The sequence below is a fragment of the Nematolebias whitei genome, chromosome 18 (genome assembly GCF_014905685.2).
Source record: "Nematolebias whitei isolate Nwh7 chromosome 18, NemWhi1, whole genome shotgun sequence".
Taxonomy (NCBI): domain Eukaryota; kingdom Metazoa; phylum Chordata; class Actinopteri; order Cyprinodontiformes; family Rivulidae; genus Nematolebias; species Nematolebias whitei.
The window spans coordinates 2,051,773-2,071,417 of NC_056515.1; the positions used below are offsets into that span (position 1 = coordinate 2,051,773).

A 19,645-nucleotide genomic window follows, 5' to 3' on the forward strand; every position below is an offset into this window, starting at 1 on the left:
AGAGTCCGCATAGATCTCTGTACAGACGCCTCTAGAATCCACATAGACCTCTGTTGACGCCTCTAGAGTCTGCATAGATCTCTGTACAGACGCCTCTAGAATCCACATAGACCTCTGTAGACGCATCTAGAGTCCGCATAGACCTCTGTACAGACGCTTCTAGAGTCCACATAGATCTCTGTATAGACGCTTTTAGAATCCACATAGATCTCTGTACAGACGCTTCTAGAATCCACATAGATCTCTGTACAGACGCCTCTAGAGTCCACATAGATCTCTGTACAGACGCCTCTAGAGTCCACATAGATCTCTGTACAGGTGCCTCTAGAGTCCACATAGATCTCTGTACAGAAGCCTCTAGAGTCCACATAGATCTCTGTACAGACGCCTCTAGAGTCCACATAGATCTCTGTACAGACGCCTCTAGAGTCCACATAGATCTCTGTACAGACGCCTCGAGTCCACATAGATCTCTGTACAGACGCCTCTAGAGTCCACATAGATCTCTGTACAGACGCCTCTAGAGTCCACATAGATCTCTGTACAGAAACCTCTAGAGTCCACATAGATCTCTGTACAGACGCCTCTAGAGTCCACATAGATCTCTGTACAGGTGCCTCTAGAGTCTCCCTGGAACAAGGCATAAGACTTGAGATTCAAAAATATAACAATATATGAAGTGGAACAAATAAGCAATTGGTGTAGGCCAATCTAACTTGAAAATAATGCTGATTAAGGGAAGCCAACCGTACAGTTTTTTCCCATCCTCGCTACAGAGATGATACTCTTTTTGACATAGACCATGGCTTTGTCCGGGTCCATAAACTCCTTGTCCACCCCACCATGAGTGATGCGAAGCCGTGCAGGAAAAAGTAGCCCCTAGCGAACAACCCGCCGGCTGCCAAGAAGCCTCCTCACCTCTGTGAACGCCGCCCGAGCCCTGGCCACGCTTGTTGTATAATCAGCTGTAATGATGATCGCCGATTCCTTGAAGCGTAGCGGGTCGCCACACACACCAATATTTCCACGCAGTCTTGGTAGTGGTGCAGTTTAGCTACAATAACTCTCTGCTTATCACCTGACTTCTTCCCGCCTGGCGTCTGGTGCGAACTGTCACTGCAGTGACTTTGTGAGCTTGACTCCGGTGTTGCAGAGACTCCTTTGATCCTCACGTTGCACCTTATACATCCCTCCACGTCTTCACGTTTCATTTTCAGCCCATTTACCTCATCTTTCAGTTTTTCACGGTGCTGCGCAGAGCCTCAACCTCTTCCGACCAGGTGGAACACCTGTCTTCAACATCTCTGTTTAACCTGGTCAATTTTGGCTCGGAGTGCCGTGGTGCTGATAGCCTCCTCTGCTCTCACTGCTCTGTGAGAGCATCTTTCATTTCTGATTTAATTAAAAGTTCTGCTTTTATTGAAGCCAGAATGTCCACCTTCAGGGCCGACACATCCGTCTCTCTGGAACCTGACAGGGGAGGAGCCGAGTCCCCGACTTTAGAAGTACTGTAGCCCTTGGCGGTGTCTGGCCCCGTGGCCACAGATCCTGTATACTTATACAGACCCTTTCCAAAAAATTGGAATATCATGAAAAATATGTTTATCTTCTATAATTCCATTCAAAAAGTTAATCTTTAATAGATGATAGATTCAGGGCCCACAATTTCAATTATTTCAAGTATTTGTTTATTTTTACATAGTTTGCGCTTCCAGCTCATGAAACCCACGAAAACAGGATTTTAAAAATTAGAATACTGTGAAGAAATCAGCCCAAATGTTGCAGGACATGAATGTTTTAAACTGAGTGTGACACTAATCATCTACTAAACTCAAAGCACCTGCACAGGTTTCCCCAGGTGTCATTAAATTGCTTCATTTTGGTTCAATTGTCTCAGTTTGGTTCAATATGGAGAAGACTGCAGACAACAACTGACCAGAAGACCATCATTGAGACCCTCTATAGGATGGGTAAGACACAAAAGTTCATAGCTAAGGAGGCTGGCTGTTCACAGAGCGCTGTGTCCAAGCACATCAGTGGAAAGTCTAGTGGAAGGACAAACTGTGGCAGGAGAAGATGCACCAGCAAAAAAGATGACCGTGGGCTTCAGCAGATTATCAACCAGAGAAGATCCAGAATCTGACAGAGATCCAGAAAGAGTGGAATGAGGCGGAGTCACAGCTTCAAAAACCACCACATTCAGACTCATCCAGGAGATGGACTACAACTGTTGGGTTCCTCGGTCCTCTCTTCTGATGAAAGTAAAGTGTCTTTCATTTGGAAATCAAGGTCCAAGGGTTTGGATGAAGAAGGGTGAGGAACAGAACCCATACTGGTTGAGGTCCAGTGTGAAATATCCACAGTTAGTCATGATCTGGGTGCAATGTCTGGTGCAGGTGTTGGTAAACTCTGCTTTCTTAAATCCAAGGTCACTGCAACAGTCTACCAGAATGTTTTAGAGGACTTCATGATTCTTTCTGCTGAGGATCTGTATGGAGATGCAGATTTCATCTTCCAGCAGGACCTGGCCCCTGCCCATGCTGCCAGAATCACCAAAACCTGGTCTGATGCTCATGCCACAGTGCTTGACTGACCAGCCAACTGGCCGGACCTAAACCCCATTGAGAATCTATGGAGTCTTCTCAAGAGGAACATGAGGGACACCAGAGCCAACAACAAAGAAGATCTGACAGCATCAAGGAAATCTGGGCTTCCATAACTCCCAGTCAATGCCACGTCCCATAGAGGCAGAGATTAAGACAAAGGGATTCACAACCAAGTACTGAAGACTGACATATCATTTTGAAAGGACCATATTTTATTGATTTGTTGTGATCCTGATTTATTTATTTTATTCTGCAAAAACTGAGAAGTGTGGCCTGATTTCTTCGCAGTATTCTAATTTTTAAAATCCTGTTTTTGTGGGTTTCATGAGCTGAAAGCCCAAATTATGTAAAAATGAACAAATACTTGAAATCATTTAAATTGTGGGCCCTGAATCTATCATCTATTACAGATTAGCTTTTTGAATGGAATTATGGAAGTTAAACAACTTTTCCATGATGTTCTAATTTATTGGAAAGGCTCTGTGTTTCTTCAACTTTGTCACCGTTCTTTAGTTTTGCCGAGTCAGTCACACAAGAATGTTGAATATTGGAGCATCCAATGCAAAGACAGCGAGAACATCTTCATGTAAGGCAGTTTCTGGCTGTACTGGTGGGAGCCCAATCTAAATGGGTCTTCCTCGGGCGGCTGTGGCTGAGTGGTTGGAGCGGTCGTCCTCCGGTGCAGGAGTTGGGGGTTCGAATCCATCAGCAGTCACATGCTGAAGTGTCCCTGGGCAAGACACTGAACCCCTCATAGCCTCTGATGTGTGTCCCATCAGTGTCTGAATGTGATGAAGCTCTGATTAGTCTCTTTAGAATGATTTGTTCCATTATCTTTGTAGAGATCTAGTATAGAGCTGTATGAATGGGTCAATGAGACACAGATTGTTGTAAAGAGCTTTGAGTGTCTTGATAAGATAGAAAGGTGAAATATAAGTACAGTCCATTCCTCCTCCCCCGTCATAGAGCGCCCCCCAGTTTTTGTTGCATTTTTAACTGAATTTAATTTATATGAAAACTTTTTGTTTAATTTTTTTTTTTAATGAATGTCGTGTTTTTAATTTGTAGCTTTTAGCTTCTTGGAGGGGAGTTACCTTCAAACTGCTTCAGACCTTTAATCCGGACTCAGACTGGTTCCTGTAGAGGTCCTGATCTAGTCCTTAGTCCTCTAACGTTCTCCAACTAAAGACCCAGATCTTCTTTCATTGTTCTGGATCATCGGTTCTCCAGACTTCATGAAGGTCCTTCAGGGTTGGTCTTTGGACTTTGGCTGCTCTGATCTCAGTTTCAGTCCAGGTTTTGATTCTTAGTGTAGTTTTATTGTCCTCTGATGAATTGTTTTAGTTTTTAACGTTTTTAAACTTTACATTAACTGAGCTAAAGGAAACGGGAAGCAGTTTGTCGTCATTCTCCTCCAGGTTTCTGTTGTTAGAAGATTAATTCCTGTTGAAGTGTCAGAACTAACTTAATGTTTGCTTCTCAGTACTGTTTGTTTGTTTGTTGTCCTCACGCCGTTTGTTTTGTCTCAGAGTAAACATCAGAAACATCAGGCCTTTGAGGCCGAGCTGCACGCCAACGCCGACAGGATCCGTGGCGTCATCGACACCGGGAACGCCCTGATCCAGAGAGGAGCCTGCGCCGGCAGCGAGGACGCCGTCAAGGTACGTCATCAGGCTGTTGTCTACCAGGAAGTCACCTACCAGACCGCAGGCCGTTCAGTTTCTGTTCACGCTCTGTTTCAGAACAACGCAGAGTCACAGTTTTCTGTTACAGACTTGAAACCCGGTTGGTTCTGAGTTCTGATCGGGTTCTGACCTCAGCTGAAAACTACCCGAGTCCTGTTTGTCTGTCAGATGACCGTTGACCTTTAAGACTCAGGGATCAGGAGTTTTCAGAGCTGAGGTCAGAACCAGGTTCTGGTCCAGGACTCGTGCAGTAACGTGAAGTGTTCTTATGGTTCTGCTTGGTGTTCCAGGCCCGGCTCAGCGCTCTGGATGAACAGTGGCAGTTCCTCGTCAACAAGTCGGCAGAGAAGAGTCAGAAGCTGAAGGAGGCCAACAAGCAGCAGAACTTCAACACCGGCATCAAGGACTTCGACTTCTGGCTCTCTGAGGTGAGACTCTGGTCCAGACAGGGGTTCTGACACAACGTTTAAGAACCTGATGGTCACCGGTGCTGGTTCTGGTCCTCAGGTGGAAGCTCTCCTGGCCTCTGAGGATTATGGGAAAGATCTGGCGTCGGTCAACAACCTGCTGAAGAAGCATCAGCTGCTGGAGGCAGACATTTCTGCTCATGAGGTACCGATGGTTCTGGATGTGGATCAGCTGGTCCTCAGGGAGCAGCCAGGACCCGTTTCAGAACCTTTTCCAGTTCATATGATCATCCCAGCCAGGTTTTGGAAGCCCTGTTAGTCTGTGACCCGGTCTTGTCCCACAGGACCGCCTGAAGGACCTGAACGGTCAGGCCGACAGTCTGATGGCGAGCAACGCCTTCGACACGTCACAGGTGAAGGACAAACGGGACGCCGTGAACGGACGCTTCGCTAAGATCAAGAGCATGGCAGCGGGTCGACGGGCCAAGCTGAACGAGTCGCACCGCCTCCACCAGTTCTTCAGGGACCTGGACGATGAGGAGTCCTGGATCAAGTGAGACCTCCTCCTCCTGTGGTTTTTTTCATTTGAAACTGGACTCACAAGAGTTCTGGTCCAACTCAGAGAGAAGAAGTTGCTGGTTGGTTCTGAGGATTACGGACGGGATCTGACGGGAGTCCAGAACCTGAGGAAGAAGCACAAGAGACTGGAAGCAGAACTGGGAGCCCACGAGCCAGCCATCCAGGTAGGCTCACTGTTCAATGGGCGGGGTTTAAAGTGTCCTGACCCGGTTCTGTTTGTCTCACTGGTTCTGTCCCCGGGCTCTTCCTGCAGTCAGTTCTGGACACGGGGAAGAAGCTGTCCGACGACAACACCATCGGTCAGGAGGAGATCCAGCAGAGACTGGCCCAGTTCGTTGAGCACTGGAAGGAACTGAAGGACCTGTCTGGAGCCAGGTGAGCCTTCGGAGCGGTTCGGACCAGAATTCGAGCTCAGAACCGGGTTTAGAGCAGGTTCTTGTGTTTCAGAGGGAAGAGGCTGGAGGAGTCTCTGGAGTACCAGCAGTTTGTGGCGAACGTGGAGGAGGAAGAAGCCTGGATCAACGAGAAGCTGAACCTGGTCGGGAGCGAGGACTACGGAGACACGCTGGCTGCCGTGCAGGTTCTGACCCGAACATTCACCTTACAGAACCAGAACCACAGCGACAACTTCTGCTGAGTTTGAATTGTCCTCCTCCTTAGGGTCTGCTGAAGAAACACGAAGCCTTTGAGACGGACTTCACTGTCCACCGGGACCGGGTCAACGACGTCTGCGCCAACGGAGAGGAGCTCATCAACAAGGTACTGACCCGTTAACACTTCCAGCAAATACAACTGGTTCTGACCCATCTGAGGACGGTTGCTCTGTTTGGACCAGAACAACCATCACGTGGACAACATCAGCGCCAAGATGGCGGCTCTGAGAGGGAAGGTGTCGGAGCTGGAGCGGGCGGCGGCTCAGAGGAAGGCCAAGCTGGACGAGAACTCTGCCTTCCTGCAGTTCAACTGGAAGGCTGATGTCGTGGAGTCCTGGATCGGTACCAGAACCTCTGCGGTCCACTCTGAACCGTAGAACGGGTCGTACGTTCAACAAATGATTCAGATGATGGAAGTGGTTTGTGTTCACCTCCTGCTGTGGTTCCTCCTCAGGCGAGAAGGAGAACAGCCTGAAGACGGACGACTTCGGCCGAGACCTGTCCTCGGTCCAGACTCTGCTCACCAAGCAGGTAGGTTCTCCTCCACAGAGGACTCCTGCTCTGCAGGAGGAGCTCTGACTCCTCTGCTCCTCGATCTGCAGGAGACCTTTGATGCCGGTCTGCAGGCGTTCCAGCAGGAGGGGATCACCAACATCACGGCCCTGAAGGACCAGCTCCTGGCGGCCCAGCACATCCAGTCCAGGGCCATCGAGGCCCGGCACGCGGCTCTCATCAAACGCTGGAACCAGCTGCTGTCCAACTCGGCCGCCCGCAAGAAGAAGCTCCTGGAGGCTCAGGAGCACTTCAGGAAGGTCGGTGTTCCTCATACCGGCAGAGATCAAGACCTTTTCAGGGAGGTCCACATCTCTGGAATGGTCCTTCTCAGAACCGTCAGTCTCTCATGTTTTCATGTCCGCCACAGGTAGAGGACCTGTTCCTGACCTTTGCCAAGAAAGCCTCGGCCTTCAACAGCTGGTTTGAGAATGCAGAGGAGGACCTGACCGACCCGGTGAGGTGCAACTCCCTAGAGGAGATCCGGGCCCTGAGGGACGCCCACGATGCGTTCCGGTCCTCGCTGAGTTCTGCGCAGGCCGACTTCAACCAGCTGGCCGAGCTGGACCAGCAGATCAAGAGTTACCAGGTGGTGTCCAACCCCTACACCTGGTTCACCATGGAGGCCCTGGAGGAGACCTGGAGGAACCTGCAGAAGATCATCAAGGTTTTGCTCTGGCTCCTGGACAAATTGAAGTTCTGCTGGAGGTTCTGAAGACTCACTGATCCTGGTCTGTGTGCAGGAGAGGGAGCTGGAGCTGCAGAAGGAGCAAAGGAGGCAGGAAGAGAACGACAAGCTCCGGCAGGAGTTCGCTCAGCACGCCAACGCCTTCCACCAGTGGCTGCAGGAGACCAGGTACAGAACCAGGTTCAGGTTTATCCAGACCCAGATCAGGCTGTCTTTGAAGTGTCCACCCATAATGCATTGCAGCTTACAGCAGGCTAACGCTAACGTCTGAGAAAATGTCTTCATGTAATTCTAAAAAAGTTGACTCAGGTCCTCTGGCCGGATTAAAAAATAAAATAAAAAACTTGTTGAAACGTTTCATCTTTCATCCAGAAGACTTCTTCAGTCTGAGGAGCTGCAGTAAACTCAGTCTTATAAATGTGGATCAACCAGTTTGTTGCTGACATCCAGAACTAGCTGTTCACATGATCAAGGAGGACCATCAGACTAATAATGGATCTTTAGTGTTCGGGTTAACCCCAAAATACATATCCCAGTCCCAGTTGAGTCCCAGTTGAGTCCCAGTTGAAGTGCTTCCTGGAGGATCACGCCATCTTAGAGCTATTCCAGTCTGGCTTTAAACTTCTCCACAGCACTGAAACTGCCCTGCTGAAGGTCTTTAATGACATCTTCAGATCCACAGATGCTGGTGACTCTGTGCTGCTTGTCCTTGAACCTCACATCTGCTTTTGACACCATCCACCATGAGATCCTCATTTCTAGGTTGGAGCAGTGGGCGGGCGTCACAGGGTCAGAAAATAACAGAACAAGTAACAGAAAATGATTGAGGAGCACTGCACTATGAGATGGTCTTATTTATAAGACTGAGCTCCTCTGACTGAAGAAGTCTTCTGGATAAAAGACAAAATGTTTCAACAAGAACCGTCCAGAGGACCTGACTGAACTTTTTTACATTTTTCTGCCTGGATTATTGAGCAGCATCAAGATCTGCCTTCAAGTAACGTCAAATAATTTAAAACATCGTTGTGTAAATCTCCTTTCATATTTACTGAACATCAAATCAGTTTTCTGATTCCAGGTGTTTGTGTCCTGGAGTCCAGCTGCGCTTCGCTGTGTAATAAGCATGCAAGTAATAAGCGCATACTAAATGGGTAATAAATGTGTAAGTAATGAGGGTATACTAAATGTGTATCAGACATGGGGTGTTTTTAAATTACTGATATCTGAGCAGGCAGAGGTCGTGCTACGTTCAGGTGCTGTCGTAAACCACCACGCTGAAAGGTTTTTGTGTTTGATCCTGGAAAAACTTTATTTTTCATGTTTTATTATAAAAACAAACTGTAAATTCCAACATTTAATTCAATTGTCAATGTTTTTAAAAAGACATGAAGTTTCAGAACCACAGAGGACCTGTTCTGGTCAATCACTTGGTAAATGTCTCCTGCATGGTTCTGGTGGACCCCATGTCTCCTGGTTGTTAACCGTCTCTCTGTTTCTTGTCTTCCTGCTGCGCGGGGTTCTGCTGGTGTCCAACAGGACGTATCTTCTGGACGGGTTAATATCACTTCCTTGTCTCCTCTGAGTGTTGGACAGGTTCCTGCTGTCTCCTCTGTCCCCTCCTGTCCTCCCTCTGAAGCGTCTCTTCTGTCTCTGTCAGTACCAAGTAGCTGGTGATCTTTCTGGAAGGTCAAGAACCGGTTCTGGTTTTTGTCTCTCTTGACCTAAAACCACAGAGTTGGTCCAGAACCACCTTCCTGCAGAACTAACGACCCAAACTCTGCAGAGTTCTAGAGATTCTGTGTTCCTGCATGTCTGCAGTCAGGTTCTGATCCAGACCTTGGTTCCTCAGACGCTTTCTCTTATTGGGTCCCTTTTTTTTTGACTGGACTGGAACAGAAAAGCCTCTGCAGAACCAGGCATCCGGACCCGGCTCGGATCTTTTCTGACCCACTAACGTTCTGTGTGCTGTGCCTCTAACACTGCATGGTTTGAGTTATTGGACCCGGTTCTCAAGGGTCCATGTCTTTGTGTGAATCTGATCTGGTTCTGCTTGGTATCAGGTCCTGCATGGTCGAGGAGTCCGGGACTCTGGAGTCGCAGCTGGAGGCCACAAAGGTAAGCCTCACTGGACCAGAACCTGTCTGTTGGACTCCAGTGGAGCAGTAAGTGACGGTTCTGGTTCTGTTGTGCAGCGTAAGCACCAGGAGATCCGGGCCATGCGCAGCCAGCTGAAGAAGATCGAGGACCTCGGCGCTGCCATGGAGGAGGCCCTGATCCTGGACAACAAGTACACGGAGCACAGCACCGTGGGTCTGGCCCAGCAGTGGGACCAGCTGGACCAGCTGGGGATGAGGATGCAGCACAACCTGGAGCAGCAGATCCAGGCCCGGTATGTTGGGTCCAGCACCAGTTTCAGCTTGGAAAGGTTCTGAAGTGAAACTGATTCTGGTTCTGTTTTAGAAACACGACCGGAGTCACGGAGGAGGCCCTGAAGGAGTTCAGCATGATGTTCAAGTAAGACTCTGGTTCTGGTTCTGAGCAGTCCTGTGTGTTCTAGCAGGACTTCTAACCCGGTCCGATCTCATTCAGGCACTTCGACAAGGAGAAGTCGGGTCGTCTAAACCACCAGGAGTTCAAGTCCTGTCTCCGGTCTCTGGGCTACGACCTGCCCATGGTGGAGGAGGGGGAACCGGACCCTGAGTTCGAGGCCATCCTGGACACGGTGGATCCCAACAGGTCCGCTTGGTCCCTGGAGTCAGAGGGCTGGGGGAGGTTGTGCTGGTTCTGGTTCTGGTTCTGACCCAGTTGTGTGTGCAGGGACGGGAACGTGTCTCTGCAGGAGTACATGGCCTTCATGATCAGCCGGGAGACGGAGAACGTCAAGTCCAGCGAGGAGATCGAGAGCGCCTTCCGGGCCCTGAGTACCGAGAACAAGCCCTACGTCACCAAGGAGGAGCTGTATCAGGTCAGTCCAGTCCTCTGCTGTCTGCTGCTGGTCCCGGTCTGTGTTGGGTCCGCTCACGGTTCTGTTGTTCCTCCAGAACCTGACCAAGGAGCAGGCAGACTACTGCCTGTCCCACATGAAGCCGTTCCTGGACAGCAAGGGACGAGAGGTTCCGTCCGCCTTCGACTTTGTGGAGTTCACTCGCTCGCTGTTTGTCAACTGACCCGTTTCCCTCCACACCAGAACTGCTGCATGACACCAGAACCGCTCCAAATGTATCTCTGCTTCAGTAGTTTCACTTGAATGTTAGCCTGCTTTAATCAGAACCGGGCCACCGGTTCTGTCCTGTTCTGTGTGCTTTAATAAATGCCGACTGGTTAGAAATGAACCTCTGGTTCTGTCTTTATTCTGACACCTGATTGGCTATCTGCTCCAGCTGAGCCATCTCAGTAGGACCCAGGTCCACCAGGTCAGAACTCAGCCTCCAGACGCCGACGGACCCATCGGACCGACCCGCTGCCAGCAGCCAAGGGTTGTGATGGTTGAAGGCCAGGCAGGTGGTGGCGCAGTCTGCTTCGCTGTCCTCGATGGTGGCAGCGGCTCGAAGAGACGGGCGGGCCAGGTCAAAGATGTGGACCGGACCTGGAGGACAGGGGATAGTTCAGATATTTTCAGACAATGAGGTCCAACAGGACACGAGTCTGTGAGCGCCTGAACTTTATTAATACTAATATGATTATTAATTATAATAAAGTTAATAATTATTATTACCATTATTATTATTATTATTATTAATATAATTCCATCCATTCTGCTTGTTCTGAAGTCAGGTCTCTGGGGCAGCAGCTTGAACAGGGAGGTCCAGACATCTCTCTCCACAGCCTCTTCCAGCTCTTCTGGAAGGACTACTGTGAGTCTCCTGATAACTGAACTTCTCACCCTGTCTCCAAGGGAGAGCCCAGCTACCCTGCAGAGGAAACTCATTTCAACCTCCTGTATCCACAATCTCATTATTTCAGTCACTACCCAGAGTTCATGACCAGAGGTGAGGGGAGGAACATAGACCAGTAAACAAAGAGCTTTACCTTACAGCTCAGCTCCCTCTTCACCACAATGGATCGGCACAGGGTCCGCAATACTGCAGATGCTGCACCAATCCATCTGTGAATCTCGCTCCATTCTTCCCTCACTCCGTGAACAAAACCCTGAGATACTTGAACTCCTCCACTTGAGGCAGAACCTCACCCTCGACCCAAAGAGAACAATCCACCCTTTTCCAGTTCAGGACCATGGCCTCAGATTTGGAGATGCTGATTCTCATCCCAGCTGCTTCACACACGGCTGTGAACCACTAAAGTAAGAGCTGAAGATCACGGCACAATGACGCCAACAGGACCACATCATCTGCAAAGAGCAGAGATGGAAGCCTGAGGCCATCTAACTGGACTCCCTCCACCCCCTGCACCAAGAAATTCTGTCCATAGAAGTTGCAAACAGGATTGAGACAACGGGCAGCCCTGGCGGAGTCCAACTCCCATCCTGAAGGGGTCTGACTTACTACCAGCAATGCAAACCAAACTCTCCCACCGCTTGTATAGGGACCAAATAGCCCATAACAATGGGCCCCCAATCCCAAACTCACAGAGCACCCCCCACAGTGTACCTCAAGGAACGTAGTTGAATGCCTTCTCCAAGTCCACAAAACGCATGCAGACTGGATGGGCAAACTCCCATGACCCCTCGAGGACCCTAGTGAGGGTAAAGAGCTGGTCCAGTGTTACATGGCCAGGACGGAACCCGCATTGTTCCTCCTGAATTAGAATTTCGACCAATGATTGGACTTGCTTCTCCAGTACCCCTGAATAGAGGGAGGCTAAGGAGAGTGATGCCCCTATAATTGGAGCACACCCTTTTTGACGAGGGTCTGCCAATCCAATGGCACTGTCCCCAATGTCCACGCAATGTTGCAAAGGCATGCCAACCAAGACAGCCCAACAACATCCAGAGCCTTAAGTAAATCAGGGTGAATCTTATCCATCCCTGGAGCCCTGTTGCCACGTAGCTTTTTAACTATCTCAGCGACCTCAGCCAAGGTTATGGACAGACCAAGCCCGAAGTCCCTTACTAAGGAGGTGGAAGGAATACTTCTTGGACCTTCTCATTCCTAACAGCACGCTTTACATGAAGGGACCTGACAACATGACTAGTTGAGGTCAACAGTACCCCACCTTCACTGAAAACAGTGTTAGTAAAGTGCTGCTTTCTCATACTCAGCTGCCTGATGGTTTGCCAGAATCTCCTCGGAGCTGACCGAGTCTTTATCCAAGGTCTCACTGAACTCCTCCCACATCCGTGCTTTTGCCTTAGCAACATCCAAGGCTGCAGACTGCTTGGCCCTCCAGTACTCCTCAGCTGCCTCTGGAGTCCCACCAACCAACAAGGCCCGATAGGATTCCTTCTTCAGCTCGACAGCCTCCCTGACCCAGGGTATCTGGGTGCAGCATTGCACCCACAGCTCAAGGCAGCTACGTCAACAACTGAGGCGCGGAACATGGCCTACTCGGACTCAATGTACCCCACTTCACCTGGGATGCAGTTAAAGCTCTCCCGGAGGTGCGAGTTGAAGATCTTTCTGACGGGTTCTTCTGCCAGGTGTTTCCAGCAAACCCTCAGTTCAATTCAATTTAGTCTATTTATATAGCGCCAGTCGCAACAGAAGTAGTCTCAGGGCACTGAACAGAAACATTTATATATTGAAAAAAAAACAAGCTAACACTATTTATCTGAGGAGCAGACTGCTTTGAATTTAATTCCATCGCAGAACTCATCTTGATCAAGCATGAAGGCAACAGTGGAAAGGAAAATCTACATATTTGGGTCTACCAGGTCTGTCCAACATCTTTCCCCACCATCTGATCCAACTCACTACCAGGTGGTGATCAGTTGACAGCTCAGATCCTCTCTTCACCTGAGTGTCCTAAACAAATGGCCGCAAATCAGAGGACACGACTACAAAGTCGATCATTGATCTACAACCTAGAGCGTCCTGGTGCCAAGTGCACTTATGGACACCCTTATGTTCAAACGGTGTTTGTGATGGACAAACTACGACTAGCACAGAATTCCAACAACAAAACACCGCTTGGGTTCAGATCAGAGAGGCTGTCCCTCCCAATCACACCCCTCTGGGTCACACAGTCATTACCCACGTAGGCATTGAAGTTCCCCAGCGGAATAAAGGATTCCCCTGTAGCACCTTCCAGCACCCCTGCCAATGACCCCAAGAAGGCCGGATACTCTGAACTGCCATTCAACGCATAGGCACAAACAACAATCAGAGCCCGTCCCCCCCACCCGAAGGCGCAGGGAAGCCACCCTCTCATCTACCGTGGAAAACTTCAACAAACGGGCACCAAGTCGGGGGGCTAAAAGTAGACCCACACCAGCTCAGCACCTCTCACCATGGGCAACTCCAGAGTGGAATAAAGTCCAGCCCAGGGGTCTGTAACCTACAAAGCCGAGGTTTGGTGTTCTCCAGGAAATTAACGGTTTAAGAGTGGTATGGTATTAAGTTGTCTTCTCATTAAAAAACATGGAGACAAATATCCAGTTTAGGATGATTTATTTGCCGTTTCTTCTGGTATTTATACACAGCAGTAAACCAGTAAAGCACAAACAAGCTTGAACAACAAGGATCCGTCCACGTCTAGAGAGAAAAAAACTCCAACTGAGCTGAATCAGACTTTTTAAAGAGCAAGTTACGCTTTCATTTGCTCTGTATGTTTTATGTTTGAATTTAAAGTGCACAGCTGTGATTTTGGTTTTGTTATGCAGGAAAAAAATATTTTATTTTTGAGATAATTTTGTACAATATTTTTTTTCATTCATTCAACCTTTATTTCTACAGGTTAATCCCACTGAGCCTCGAGGACATTTACAAGAGAGACCTGATTTAACAAAGAAAGATGAAACAATGGACAACAGATTTACTAATTAACTTTTCTGTATGTGAAAGTCCCTGAGACAACTTTGTTGTGATTTGGTGCTATATAAATAAACTGAAGTGAATTGAACAAATGAACAGGTCTGTGCATGAAGCGCAAAATACGATAAACGGCACAGGAACAATCATGCACATCTATCTTGGGTCATGGTCCTTGAGAGTACCTGGTGGTCATTCAGGTTAGACTTCTGGTCACATGATGACAGAGTGGGTGGAGTTATGGTAGGGAATTTGAAATCGTGGGGGGGGGGGGGGGGGTGTACATCTGATTAACTGAGGACATTCTCTCTGTCACAAATGCTGCTCCCACGAGGGGCAGGGTGCTGGGAGCCATGAGCACCCAGCTCTGTCAAAGGAAAATGTTAGTGGCAGGAAGCTACTGAGAGATGGCAGGAAGTATTTCAAAATAAAATGTAAATATAAATTTTGAAAATCATGCCAAAAAATGCATAAACAAGACGCTCCTGCACATAAACCTGTAGCGTACGAAGTGTGAGACAAAAGTAGCACTTGTAGAATGGCAATTACGTTATTAACTGTAATAATTATAATAAATGGTAAATGGACTGTATAATTATAGAGCTCCTTTCTATCTTATCAAGACACTCAAAGCTCTTTACAACAATCTGTGTCTCATTGACCCGTTCATACAGCTCTATACTAGATCTCTACAAAGATAATGGAACAAATCATTCTAAAGAGACTAATCAGTGATTTAGATCACATTCATACACTGATGGGACACACATCAGAGGCTATGAGGGTTCAGTGTCTTGCCCAGGGACACTTCAGCATGTGACTACTGGTGGATTCGAACCCCCAACTCTCACATTGGAGGACGACTGCTCTAACCACTCAGCCACAGCCGCCCTATAACAATTAATAACAATAACAACAATAAAGTTAATAATTATAACAATACTGTGATTATTAACGTTATTATCCATCCATCCATTATCTTTTACCCGCTTCCTCCTTTTTGGGTCGTGGAGTTCACTGGTGCCCATGTCCAGCAATCACTGAGCGGGGGGCGGGTGCACCCTGGACATGGACAGATCACAAATCCATCACAGGGACACGTAGAGAATGGTTGTTTGTCTCGTTTGTCTCTCTCCCACTCTCACCTAGAGACAATTTAGAGTTACCAATCAGCCTAACATGCATGTTTTTGGTCTGTGGGAGGAAACCGGAGCACCCGGAGAAAACCCACGCATGCACGGAGAGAACATGCAAACTCCACCCAGAAAGGCCTCTGGACCGGGGTTTGAACCAGGGACCTGCTCGCTGAGAGGCAGCAGCTCTACCAGCTGCACCACCGTGCTGCCTAACTTTATTATAATTACTGTTATTATAATTTATTATTATTATTAATTTTGTTATTATTATAATTATTAACTTTATTACTATTTATATATTTACTGATTTTAATAATCCTAAATGTTTGAACTATCTGATTTGTTTTGATGTCAACTCTTTTCTTCAGGAGCTCCAGGATCCACAATGACCTCAAACATATGAAGGGATTTCCTGGTCCAGCGGTCTGAGGGTTCAAAGATGAAGATCTGGTTCTGTTCACTTCATGTTGCGTCATAAATCCATACTTCCTCTGATGTGCAGCCTGACCACGATCCAATTATAGTTTAGTGTTTAAACAAAGGGATTTATAAAACAAAAGTTTAAAACTAACACTAATGGAGTTCTTGGTTTTTCAAAATAAAGCAGGTTTCGTGGTTCTGGATAGATTTTGTTTTGTGAAAAAAAACAAAAAAAACCAACTAATCTTAAGATTAGAAAGGTTTCGACTGCTGAATGAATAGAACCAGAGCCAAACTGGATCACAGCTCCAGTCCATACTGGAAGTGCTACAGGTAGCTGCTGCTGCAATCAGCACTTCAGGTGAACTGCTGTGAAGGCAGTGGTCCAGTTGGGTCCTAGTTCTGTTCAGATGGTCGTTATCTCCAACGTCTGAAAGCTTAGAGAGACATTTCTGCTCCCCCAATCATCAGTCCAGAGCCAAAAACATGCTTTTATTTTGAAACAACATATTGACCTTTATACAAAACTAAACTTGGTTTCATCATAAAAAATTAAAGCTTTTACAACAAACTCACAGTAATTAGTAATTTAGGATAAATGAAAGTTTAACAAATTTAAAAAGCAGAACTAAACAAGCCTAATTGAGACATTTCTAAGTTTGTTTCCTAATAAATCAAATGAAAATAAAAACTAGAATGATCTTTATTTGTGGCTGAAATCATTTTGAATAATTTCTTCCTTTCTGATCAAATTAACGAGTCAAAGTTTAATAACGAGCTCATCTGCAACAGGTAAGATGTTGTTTTCACCTTCTCCCCACAGTAAAAGTTCTGAACTGTCCTTTTAACTCACTGTGACATCAAGCAGACCGGTTCTGGTCTTACCGTGTCCGGTGGTGGCAGCGAACACCAGCGGTCGGCTCGGGGACCACTGCGCCTGGAACAGGTAGGAGTCCGACACCCTGACGGACAGAACCGGATCGGCCTGCAGCAGCGAGTGGACGTGGACCAAACCTTCAGTTCCAGCACTCACAAACAGGTTCCTGCAAACACAGGTTGGGGTCAGAGACCGGGTTCCTGAGTCTGGGTCAGGTCTTGGGGGAGGAGTTCTGACCTGTGGAACGGGGAGCAGTGGATGGAGTGGACCGGACCGCTGCTAGGTCTGAAGGAGAAGACTGCAGGGGCCTTCAGACCCACGGTCCGGTCCTCAGTTGGTACTGCAGCCGGAGTCTGGGAGGAGAAGGAGCAGCGGAGCAGCAGACCTCCTTCAGACCCGACCAGGAAGGTGTCCGGGTCCCACGGAGACAGAGCCAGGGTCGTGACCCCCACGGTGCTGCTGCCTTGGACCTGCGCAGCCAACAGAAGCTTCAGAGCCTGCTGTGTTCAAACATTTGCGTTTACTGTGGCAGCCATCTTGAACTGGACCAGCTCCAGAACCTGTTCATCCAGTGGGCCATCAGATATTTTGCTAACAGACGTGACATCCAGCTGACGGATTATAAAACTTTTCCTCTTTAAATAGACACGTTTCAAAGAACCTGGGCCAGAACGGTCCAGTTCTGAGACACACCTTCATGCTGGTTCTGCCGCTGTTGGGGATCTGCTGTTGTATGAAGGCATATCCAGAGTCCAGAACCAGCCCGGTCCGGTCCGAACCCACCCTCCACAGCAGAACTCCACCTCCAGAACTGGAACTCACAAGTCCGAACTCTCCTCTCCTCTGCAGGGGGACCCAGGACACCTGGAACCAGCAAGAACCGGCCTATTAGAACCCTGATGGTGGTCCAGAGTAGGTGCCAGAGCCGGCCCTCTCCCTTGTCGACCGTTATGTCAAACTGGTTCAAACCAACAAAGTCCATGCTCAATAATCCAGGTATACAATCCAACAATTTTCAATTTGGCATGCCCCCTCCTCCAGCGGGGCGTGCCAAAGACACCATCTTAGCACCAACATAACTGGTTTGTTTCACTTTGGAGTAAGCTGTATGGGGGAAGAATCAGTTTGTGTTGTCTAAAAAAGTTCAATCTGGTCCTCTGGACATTCAAAAAAACAAAACAAAGCAAATGAACAAAAAATTGATTTGCTTTGTTTTGGTTTTTTTTTGAATGTCCAGAGGACCAGATTGAACTTTTTTAGATTTTTCTACCTGGATTATTGAGCATGCATCAGGATAGTTTTGTGTTGTGTGTTTCCTTGACTGATGAAGCCTTCTGGATGGAAGTTGAAACGTTTTAGCACAAAAAAAGAAACTGTCCAGATGACCTGACTGAAAAATGTTGGATAAATAAATAAATATTCACAAAAAAAGGTCATTTATTATTTACAAAAAAAAGAAACATTGGGCGTATATTTATGCTCCTAACATTTATTATACTGCAAATAAGTCACAGGAAAAACAAAATTATGATTAAGCTGCAAAAGTGAAAGAAACGTGTGGCACGTAACAAACAAGGCTAAGAGCGGGGGGAGGCGCCTCCCCCCTCTTAGTTTTATTTTATTTAATCCACCACTGTGGATTGGGTGGAATGGAATGGAGGGCAGTGGGGCGGGGGGTGGTGGAGCACCTTATTATTATATTATAGTTATTATAGTTATTAATGGTCATCGGCTGCACGATGTCTGCTGACGCAGCAGCTGGGTCCAGTTAAGCTGCAGGTGGGTCGCTGGCAGCCATCCATCTGGACACGGTTGCTGATGATCCAAATTGGCTCGTCAGCCGTGCGTGTTCGCTGACGCAATCAAAAGCCGACACCAACCCGCCCGCCCATCCAGTACATTATTTTGGCTCAGGCAGGGCGTGGCCGAGCCAGGCAGGGCGTGGCCGAGCCAGGCAGGGCGTGGCCGAGCCAGGCAGGGCATGGCCGAGCCAGGCAGGGCGTGGCCGAGCCAGGCAGGGCATGGCCGAGCCAGGCAGGGCGTGGCCGTATTAGAAATGACGGCTCTACCGCCCCGCCGTTTTTAGTTTTATTTTATTTAATCCACAGGTGGACTGGGTGGAATAGGGCTGGGAACAGTGGGGCGGGCGGTGATGACTGTGAGTTTTTATATTTCACATCAAATAGTCACAAAGATGTCCTAGAATCAACTAGTCGATTCAACCCCTAGTCCAGAGGTTCTGCTGGTTCAGTTCTGTACAGAAGTCGGGTCAAAAATCTCTTCCTGTTTTTTTTTATCTTTAATTTGAAGAAAAATCTAAAACCTTTTAAATTCTTCTCGTCACCTGAAACACTGGCTCTCTATGGCCCTCTGCACACAGCCCAGTCTGAGCCAGAACTGGATCCTGAGTCCGGCTTGTGTCCCAGACCACCACCTCTCCGTTGTACAGACCCCCTGCAGAAAGACAGAACCAGACGAGACCCGGATTAACCGTACCATGCTCAAACTGTTAAAAATAAACTTTGAGTCACCAGCACCAAATATAACTATTTATTTTATTATTATTATTAATGAACACCGATTATAACTATTTAATTATTATTAATGAACACGGGATATAATTTTATTTTATCATTATTAAACACTGATTATTCCTTCATTCAACCTTTATTTAAACACATAAATCACATTGAGCCTTGAAGACTCATTTACAAGTGAGACCTGTGTAGACAGACAAAAAGTGATGAGACTGGAACACACAGGAAACGGAGGTAAAAAAAATTCCTATTAAACTTTTTCTTCTCGACTGAGAAGAAAGACTCCAATATTACGAAAACACCTCACACATACAAGCACATAGTGACGTAGACCTTGGGGGGGGGAGGGACGACAAGAGCGGTGAGCAATGTCCAAGGATGCACTCGAGGACACTGATAATTCCATCCTTATCAGAACTCTTACAACCAGTTCCCTCCAGTGAGATTCATAAACATTCTCAAGGGATGTCGGGGAATGGCCAAGGACAACACCTATGGGAATCCAAGAGGCCTGAAATTATGACACAATGTTTATTCTGCTGGTTTCCTCTGGTTGATCAGTTGGAAATCCTCAATTGG

At 47.6% G+C, this 19,645-nt stretch overlaps 3 protein-coding genes across 7 annotated transcripts in view; 1 reads left to right on the plus strand and 2 right to left on the minus strand.

Moving 5' to 3' along the window:
- sptan1 (spectrin alpha, non-erythrocytic 1) overlaps positions 1-10,502 on the plus strand; it is a 91,975-nt gene extending 81,473 nt beyond the window's left edge. For 4 of the 5 annotated variants that reach the window (XM_037692420.1, XM_037692421.1, XM_037692424.1 and 1 more), the window contains 20 exons: positions 4,136-4,267; positions 4,582-4,719; positions 4,799-4,903; positions 5,043-5,251; positions 5,321-5,441; positions 5,531-5,652; positions 5,725-5,857; positions 5,938-6,036; positions 6,113-6,272; positions 6,385-6,461; positions 6,533-6,742; positions 6,853-7,149; positions 7,226-7,338; positions 8,707-8,724; positions 9,231-9,285; positions 9,363-9,559; positions 9,631-9,684; positions 9,760-9,906; positions 9,988-10,135; positions 10,212-10,502. In XM_037692420.1, coding sequence (XP_037548348.1) covers positions 4,136-4,267; positions 4,582-4,719; positions 4,799-4,903; positions 5,043-5,251; positions 5,321-5,441; positions 5,531-5,652; positions 5,725-5,857; positions 5,938-6,036; positions 6,113-6,272; positions 6,385-6,461; positions 6,533-6,742; positions 6,853-7,149; positions 7,226-7,338; positions 8,707-8,724; positions 9,231-9,285; positions 9,363-9,559; positions 9,631-9,684; positions 9,760-9,906; positions 9,988-10,135; positions 10,212-10,337 — 2,661 coding nt within the window. In that variant the 3' untranslated portion in view covers positions 10,338-10,502. The remainder of the gene's footprint in view (positions 1-4,135; positions 4,268-4,581; positions 4,720-4,798; positions 4,904-5,042; positions 5,252-5,320; positions 5,442-5,530; positions 5,653-5,724; positions 5,858-5,937; positions 6,037-6,112; positions 6,273-6,384; positions 6,462-6,532; positions 6,743-6,852; positions 7,150-7,225; positions 7,339-8,706; positions 8,725-9,230; positions 9,286-9,362; positions 9,560-9,630; positions 9,685-9,759; positions 9,907-9,987; positions 10,136-10,211) is intronic. The other variant, XM_037692422.1, reaches the window with a different exon arrangement.
- Positions 1-19,645, minus strand: part of LOC119424912 (derlin-2) — a gene marked incomplete at its 3' end in the record, with an annotated part of 66,088 nt that overhangs the window by 20,515 nt on the left and 25,928 nt on the right.
- Positions 10,423-19,645, minus strand: part of dync2i2 (dynein 2 intermediate chain 2) — a 12,077-nt gene continuing 2,854 nt past the window's right edge. Inside the window, exons 5-9 of the mRNA XM_037692426.1 lie at positions 18,874-18,983; positions 17,223-17,393; positions 16,767-16,999; positions 16,538-16,695; positions 10,423-10,756 (exon numbers count right to left, since the gene is read on the minus strand). Of these exons, the coding sequence (XP_037548354.1) occupies positions 10,518-10,756; positions 16,538-16,695; positions 16,767-16,999; positions 17,223-17,393; positions 18,874-18,983 (911 nt within the window). The 3' untranslated portion in view covers positions 10,423-10,517. The remainder of the gene's footprint in view (positions 10,757-16,537; positions 16,696-16,766; positions 17,000-17,222; positions 17,394-18,873; positions 18,984-19,645) is intronic.